The following is an 8697-nucleotide window of genomic DNA, read 5'->3' as shown; positions in this document are numbered from 1 at the left end:
AAAGTGTTTTTCAAAATGCCTCAATGGTTGTAGCTTGTAGAGTGCATGCTTGCAAAATGTTTTTCAAAAGGCCTCAATGGTTGTAGCTTTTATGCATATAAATTGTTAGAGTAAATGTCTTACTTACTGTAGCTTTTATGTACTAGAAATTTATGAATAAATTATTTAATGGATGTAGCTTCCTATGTCTACAAGTTTTGAATGTGAAAATGAATTTAATAATTTTCTTATGTGTGAATAGAGGATGGGATAGTTGTTACTTTTATTATCTAAAGCTTTCATAAAAAAGGGGGCTGGGGGTGTGTTGTTGGAAATAATTTTTCAATGACTAATTTTGTAGGATTTTGTGCAAGTGAGCATAATAAGTTTCGTCTAAGCTGCATGTATTCATGTGTGCATTCTTGTGCTTTAATGATTGTAGCAAACAACTATTGTTCCCAATTTTGGCAAGTCCATTGTTTTATTTGGCACTTTTTGAAGAATAATATGCTTTTGAATTTGTAACAATGGCTACTCTTGCTACAACATTCATTATACGAGTCTCGTGATTGAAACAATGTCAGGGGGATTTTTTTTATTGATGAATCAATAAACATATCACATCTATTATATTCATTGATGAAGAGAGGCATATTCCTCCTTCAATTATATTGTTATAAGTAGGTTAATATTGATACCTTTATACGTTATTTTTGTGATAGAAGCATTATATTTTAGGTTCTCGTGGCATACTTTTGTGGTTATGATGTCAAGAGTCAATAAGTAGAACTCATTTAGCATAATCTATGAGATCAAATAGGTTGATCTAGCTTAATTCTCGCACATGGAATTATAGTGGAATTTATTTCTAGTCTTACTTAGAGCTCACATAGAAGTATGAAAACAACACATGCTTCTTTTAAACTTGAGGATAAATGTGTTATGGAATTGGTTTTAAGGGAAACTTATCCCCGAATTCTTAAGTTAGTTGAAGGAACATGATCACATGATAACTAAGTTAATCATATTATGAGTAAAAAAAAATGAGTAATAGTGTTCAATGTGACCTTTACTTCTCTATATTATTGATGGTTGGTAAGGTGGGACCTTACATATGGTATCAGAGCGAGCTACAACACTAGGGCCTAATGGGACAACATGCTTTCTTATAGGTTGATGATGTATGAATGTTGATTTTGCATGCATGTTGAATTGTTGTGTATGTTGACTTGGGAGCATATTGGTTGCATAGGGGATATTATTATTATGTCATTTAGAAACTCATGAAAGAAAAATAATGCTTTCTTATATTCCTTAATATTTTTGTTAAGGCAAGAAAAACGTGAGTGTGCCCCTCTGCTAGGTCATCCACGACTGCGCCCCCTACTTCGGCCCTCGGCCCCTTGGCATGGCCCCTCTGGAGGCTCCACCGGAGGAGGCTGATCTTCAACAGGCCTTTTCAGCACTGGTCAGATCCTTACCTCCATAGAGACCTCGCCCAACAATCTCCAAATTCGTGAAAAAGCTCGATGTTTTGCAGGAAGTTAACTTGCCCCCAACTCTGCCTCGCATGGCTGCCCTTGCTCTAGCAGAACGAGGACTCATTGGGCAATTTACTGGACTCTAGCCATCACCAAAAACAGTGCAAAGATGGGTGGAAAGGAACTGGTCTGATAAAACACAAGGCAAAATCTCCATACGATTCTGTGGAAAAGGGTATTTTACCTTTCATTTTGAAACAAAAGAAGATAAAGACTTGATATTCCGGAATGGGCCCTATTTCATGGATTCAAGAGGATTATACCTCAACAAATGGACTCCGGATTTCGATCCCGAGTTGGACATACCGAGCATTGTTCCTGTTTGGGTTCGGCTTCCTCACCTTCCTCTTCACTGCTGGGGAGATGAATCAGTTCGAGCTATTGGGAATGTTGTAGGAAAATACATTGATCGCAGTGAACCTAAAGACAACATGCAGGCCTGTGCTCGCATTTGCGTAGAAGTCGACCTAGGCAAAGGACTGCCAGAAGCCATCAAGCTCAAGGTAGATGATTGGACCCACATTCAGCAATTAGATTACGAGCAGATCCCATTCAAGTGCAAGGTATGTCATGAATATGGCCATTTTGCTAATCGTTGTACTAAACTAGTAGATGTAGAAAATACTCTGCAAGAAGAGCAATGGGAAACAGTTAAGAAAAAGAAAGCTGCCCCTAATCCCAAGCCAAACCCTGAAGCTGGACCTTCTTCTCGTATGCCTCCCATTCCATCCTCCTCTTCCCTCCCTAACTCTTCTCTAAACCCGCTGAACCATCCTGATCGCCATCCTGATCCTCAACCTTCTTCTCCATCCTCCAACCCCTTCCATATCCTCTCTCCCCCTGAAGATATACCCACCCCCGTAGCCCAAACCGATCCCTCAGAATCTCCTCTCCCTCTGATTATCTCCTCCTCCCTCCCTCCTGACCCACCCTCAGCCAGAATCACTAGAAGCAACTCAAAGGAGCATGGCGCAACTCTCGACAATCAAAAGAAAAACGAGCCCAGAAGGAAATCAGCTAAACAGCAAAGAGATGAAAATGCCCAGAAGGATATAGCAATGGGCATTCAGAACCCCATAGAGTCCTACATCTTAGGACATATTGACAAAGATTCAATAAATAAGGAGCAGGGAGGGTGAGCAACTCTCTGCAATCCTCATTTGAAATGATGAAAGTCCTCTCATGGAATAGTAGGGGACTAGGGCACCCCTCCAAAACAATTGCCTTAAAAGACCTAATAAATCAAGAGAAACCAGAAGTTGTTTTAGTACAAGAAACAAAGCAGGGACAACAAGAAATGAGCAAAATCATTGCACAACATAAGCAGTATAAAGGATGTGTTTGTGAATCAAGAGGAGCCTCTGGGGGAATTGCAACGCTTTGGAACCAAAACATTTGGAGTATCACAGCAGAAACAATAAATCAGCACTGGATAAAGACCGTTTTGGAGAGCACTTCAAATAACCATCAGATAGTCATTTACAATGTATATGCACCAAATCATTATAGAGATAAGGCACAATGCTGGGACTCCCTCAGTGAAAATATAGCTGAAGAAGATAATAGCAACATTATTCTGGGGGGAGATTTAAATCTCATTTTGCACTCCAATGAGAAGCGAGGAGGTTGTTTCTCCCCAGACCCCTATAGAAACCAGCTGGAGGCTATCATGCAGGACGGTGATCTTGTTGATGTAGTCCCTAAAAACCACAAATTCACCTGGAATAATCATAGGCTGGGGAAAAATAACATTATGGAAAGACTGGACATAATTCTGGTGAATGTAACCCTCCTATCCACCTACTCTACTGCCTACGCCCTCATCCACCCCTTCACAGCCTTTGATCACTACCCCACTTCTCTGGTCCTTGAAACCCACTGCCCTTTGGGACCTCTCCCTTTCAAATACAGTCCGTTGTGGAACGAAAATGCAGCAGCCAAAGAACTTATCCAACACACTTGGCATCAGCACATAGAAGGATCGCCGGGATATATTTGGGAAAGCAAAATTAAAAGAGTCAAATACGCTCTAAAGGATTGGGAAAAAAACTACTACAAGGAGTCGGAAAAAGAAAAAAGAGAGACCAAAGCCAAGCTAGAGGAACTCCATAGCACAATTGAGAAGCACGGATTTCAGCAGGAAGATAAAAATCATGAAGATAATCTCTATAACCAGCTTTATCGCATCAACAGAGAAGAGGAGCAGAAATGGAGAATCAAGTCTAGGCAGCTATGGTTGAAGGGCGGGGACAAAAATTCGGCCTTTTTCCATAAGCAAACCACAGTTCAGAAAATTAGGAACAACATTACCTCTATCATAGATAGTGAAGGAAATCAACAAACCAGCCAAGGTGCTATCAAGCAAGCTGCTTCAGATCATTACAGAGAGCTCCTAACAGAAAATGGAGAAGAAGAAGACTACGCAAACCTATTACAATATCTGCCGAATAGGATCACTGCTGAAATAAATGAAAATTTGAGCAAAGAGATAGAGGAAGAAGAAATAAGAGGAGCCATCTGGGCTCTCCAACCAGACAAAGCTCCTGGCCCAGATGGCTTTCCAATTTGCTTCTATAGAGCTCATTGGGGAACTATTAAAAAAGACCTCATCAAAATGATGAAATGGATTCAACACAAGAGGAAAATTGGAGGCTACACCAATTCCACCCACCTAGCCCTCATTCCCAAGGAGAATCGACCCACAACCTTCTCCCGTTTCCAGCCTATTTCTCTTTGCAACTCCTCTTATAAAATATTTACTAAGATTTTAGCAACCCGTCTCAAGCCTCTGCTTCCTTCGATTATCTCTGAAAACCAAGGTGGGTTTATGGCCAATAGGCAAATATCAGACTCCATCCTCCTTGTTCAAGAAGCAATCCATTCCAGCCATTCCAGGAAAGAAAAGGGATTCATCCTGAAGTTGGATTTGGCTAACGCCTTTGATAGGGTCAGGCATTCCTTCCTAATTGTTGTTCTCCAAAAAATGGGCTTTGCTGCTCCCTTTCTTGAACTCATCAAAGCTTGTATCACGGGACCTTGGATCTCCCCCCTTGTTAATGGCAGACCTGGACCTCCCTTTCAATCTTCGAGAGGGCTGAGGCAAGGCTGCCCTCTATCCCCCTACCTGTTTATCTTGATGGCTGAATCTTTCAGCAGTGCTCTCGACCACAAGAGACGAGCTGGCCTCATTACTGGCATAAAGTATGAAAATGGAGTTAAAAACATTAACCACTCCCAATTTGCTGATGACACCTTGCTAATAGGAGGAGTGTCTATTACAATTGCTCGTCGATTTAAAGCTCTTCTGGACAAATATATGAGCTATTCAGGAGGCATGATCAATCATCTAAAAAGCTGCATCTATGGTTGGCATGCCTCAACCCAAACTCTTCATAATATAGCCAACATTTTTGGGGTTCCTTGCAAGCTAAATTGGGACCATTTCAACTATCTGGGAATGCCTGTGAGCATTGGGCCCTTAAGAGCTGAAATCTGGGATACAACTCTTGATAAATTGAAGAGAAAAGTACAGCAGTGGGGATCTACTTGGCTTAATCCGGCAGGTCGACTTGTCCTCCTCAAATCTGGACTCTCATCTCTTCTGCTTTACCAATTCACTCTTATGCAGGCTCCAACCACTTTCCATAACAAAATGGAAAGCATCCTCCGACATTTCCTCTGGCAAGGAGGGAAAAATGAAAAAAAGAAGTTTAACCTTGTTAGCTGGAAGCAAGTTATCCAAAGTCAGGACTGTGGAGGACTTGGAATTAGATCACCTAAACTCTCAAACTTAGCTTTTGGAGGTAAGATTGTGTGGAGACTAATTGGTGAACAACAGGCATGGTGGAAAAGAGTTCTTGAAGCCAAATACCTCAGCAGCCCAAGACAACAACTTTTGGACTGTGAAATACCCACTAGAAGCAGTTCAAAAGTTTGGAAACTTTGTAAAAAAGTTATCCCCTTTATGGCACAAAATATCTCCAAAGTTCCCAAGGGTGGCAGCAGTGTCAAAATTGGAGCAGACAAGATTATGGGGAATCAGTCTATCAGTAGCCAACCAGGTACGGATCAAATCCTCCTCTTCCTACACAACAAAGGAATACACTATTTGGACCAAATCTCGCAATGGGACATTAATTCGCAGACTTGGAAGGGATGGAGCTTCCCTCCCATCCCCAGAGATCTCAAGAAGAGCTTTGACAGTCTTCAGGTTCATCTCCACAGCATTGCACCTATCATAAAAAACGACATTGATAGTTTTCGTTGGGATCCCACAGGTTCTAGTTACACAATTCAAGCTGGTCACCATTACTTGTGCAATAGGGACTATCCTGCTCCTCCTTGGACGCACTGGAAAACTATTTGGAAGTCTGAGACCATCCCCAAAATTAAATTTTTCATCTGGACCCTTCTGAAAGGGAGAATCCTCACCTTTGACAATTTGCAAAAGAGGGGTATAGTTGGGCCCTCCCGATGCCCAAACTGTCAAGAGGCAGAAGAAACTATCCAACACCTTTTCATCACATGTCCATTTGCAATCTCTTGCTGGAATGGAATCTCCCCTAATGGCCATCCCCCTTGGAACCCCCAGCATTCCATTGGTGAGATCCTGAGCCTCTGGAAGAAGAGTTACCCTTGGCAGCATAAGAAGAACAATATAGTTAAAAGGGTGTGGGATGCTCTTCCCTATGCCCTTCTATGGAAAATTTGGCTTGCAAGGAATCACAAGATCTTTAGAGACAAGGAGACCATCACAAGGAAACTCTGCAGCAAAGCTAAAAGTTTAACGCTAGAAACCATCTCTGCTAAGAACATAAAGAAAATTGATGTTGCCGGCCTCTGTGTAGAAGAAAGAGACTTTATTGGCAGCTTGATAGACAGGAGCATCCAAATAGAAAATGATGCCAGCTACCATTCCAACACTCCCAGTCACAGTTGGAAAATTAGAATCAAACAAGAAGAATTCTCAGAATGGCTCCGAAATAGCAATTCCCATTACCTCTTCTTCGATGGAGCCTCTAAATCCAATCCTGGAGTAGCAGGTGCAGGTGGAGTCATTTATAATCCCAGTGGTAATATCATAGCCACCTTTGAGTGGGGATTGGGACCTTTATCTAACAACAGGGCAGAAGCACTTGCTCTCTACCAAGGACTAAATCAACTTCAAAAGCTTGGTATTAGTAAAGCGATGGTTTTTGGAGACTTTGCCACCATTATCAGTCTCATGATCAGCAATCGTAAGGCATCCAATCTCTTCATCCAGCAAACAATAAGCAGGTGCCAAACTCTAAACCACCAAAACTTGGATCTTCGATTTTACCATGTGCTCCGCGCCTTCAACAAAGAAGCTGACAGATGTGCCAACAGAGCATGCAGCAGATCCAAAGGAAATCTCCTCTGCAACAATTTAGAATCCCAACATCATCTACCTTGACTATTTTTCCTCATGACCTGTGACAGTATATTTGAATCTGATCTCTGCAGCAAACTCAAGAAATATCCTGATAGGATCCAACACCATTCCTTCTCTGCCAAATCTCTGTCAGTGATTTTATCTCTGCCCTTCAATCCTGTCGCCAATCCCGCGCTCTCGATCTCGGGTCGATCATCCTCCCGTGTCTCCCATGATTTTTCCCTTCTCCCTCTCGTGACTTCGTCCCGCCTATTCTGTGGTCCGCTCTCCTTAAATCCGACCTCCCTCTCTCAACTCAGCGCTCAGAAGTTTTGGTCTCGTTCCCTTGCGCATATTCTTAGTCCTCTATTCAGCAGAGTTCCCTAGCTCTTCACCACTTCCTCCCCCTCTTCCCTTCCTCGTTTCCCCTTTGTTCCTTCTTCCCCTCGCCTCTGTAGCACAAGACCTTCTTTCCTACCCTCTTTATCCCCAAAAGAATATTTCCTTTTCTATCTTGTTCCTCAGAGTGCTTTTAGTCCCAGCTTCATCTCTGTTTCAAGTATCGAATCAAACTTTCTCATTTTTAGCAGGCCCTCTCTCTCCATACAGAGAAGCAAGACAGCGCTCAGGACTCAAAGAATGGCTCAGAGTGAAGATTGCTTGCACTGTGCAGACCTTCAGGCGGAGTTGGAACAAATTCGAGTGCACCAAAAAATCCTGGACTCCAAAATCGACTCACATGCCAGGATGACCAGCAAAAAATACGAAGCTGACCTCAATCTCTTCCTCCACAGGGTCTCCTCGCTCCAAGAACAGTTCAACGAACTAGCCAACAGATGCAGCCACGCTCAAGAATCAATTGACATCCTCAAATACATGCTGGAGAAACGTAATGCGCCCAGCACTAGTTCATCAAGCTTCAAGAATGCCGAAGCCAACAGCAAGCCAGATGAATCAACAGCTCGCCAGATCAGCCATATCAACATAGACTAAGATGTATTGCAGATTTTGTTTACTATTGTCTCAGTTTGTTAGAATCTTCACTTGCTCTTGTTTTCCACAAGTCAGAAATGACAAAAGCTTAGGAGAATTTTGTTTCAAAAACCATCTCCTAGCTCTGCCTACGGGCCTTAAAATCTTGTATCTCAGGAGCTCAGTCTCCCAAACTTTTTTTTGAATATAAATAGCAACCGACTATGTTAAAAAAAAAAATTGTTAAGGAAAATTATTGGAAATATGTTGAAGGACTTAAAGACATGATGAGAAAGGATGTGCTTGAAAAGTTGGGGTTAAACCTAAGCATTTGAATGGCTTGATAGTCAATGGGTGAGTGAGATATATTGAGTGCATGCATCGTTGCATATATGTTTAATTCATCATTATCAATGTGATATGGAATTACTAGCCATCTTTACTAGATGAAATAATATCTACCAAGAAAAATATTTGCCTAATCTAGACTATTGTATGATGACCTTGGTGTGTATGCTTTGGGAATGTGTAAAAAGTGTAAGGTTGAGATTCAATTAACTTGATGATTGAGTTCATCATGTTAATTTTGAATCTTTTATTATCTACACTAATAGAAACTTAACAAAAGTTGCCTTGAAGGATGTCACTTTTAACTGCGAATGTAGATTCACAAGAAATGTATGTGCATTAATTTGATGTGTTAAAATATGATTTGGAAATAAATTATTGACGAGTAAGAATGGATTTCCTATGATTTATTTGACATGATTTTGTTTAGTTTGGGTTGACATTATGCATCAAATAACTTCAAAT

At 41.4% G+C, this 8697-nt stretch overlaps 1 protein-coding gene across 1 annotated transcript; it reads left to right on the top strand.

The window, feature by feature from the left end:
- Positions 1–2817: 2817 nt before the first annotated feature.
- LOC149184663 (uncharacterized) lies at positions 2818–7905 on the top strand. The gene is made up of 2 exons (XM_089415407.1): positions 2818–6797; positions 7503–7905. Exons 1-2 carry the CDS (start codon positions 2818–2820, stop codon positions 7903–7905), a joined length of 4383 nt encoding a protein of 1460 aa, XP_089271533.1.
- The last annotated feature ends 792 nt before the right edge of the window (positions 7906–8697 follow it).

Source organism: Pinus tabuliformis, chromosome 3_2 (genome assembly GCF_031772625.1).
Source record: "Pinus tabuliformis cultivar Carrire ecotype Pingquan chromosome 3_2, CPIR1, whole genome shotgun sequence".
Taxonomy (NCBI): domain Eukaryota; kingdom Viridiplantae; phylum Streptophyta; class Pinopsida; order Pinales; family Pinaceae; genus Pinus; species Pinus tabuliformis.
The sequence above is the reverse complement of the archived record's forward strand: the minus strand, read 5'-3'. Positions and strand labels throughout refer to the sequence as shown.

What these genes read in the sequence shown, in the direction of transcription:
- LOC149184663 (XM_089415407.1), top strand. Translation starts at nt 2,818, where the DNA reads ATGAGCAAAATCATTGCACAACATAAGCAGTATAAAGGATGTGTTTGT. An exon ending in ATCCAGCAAACAATAAGCAG is followed by an intron (nt 6,798 to 7,502) that starts GTGCCAAACTCT and finishes CATTTTTAGCAG; the next exon opens with GCCCTCTCTCTCCATACAGA.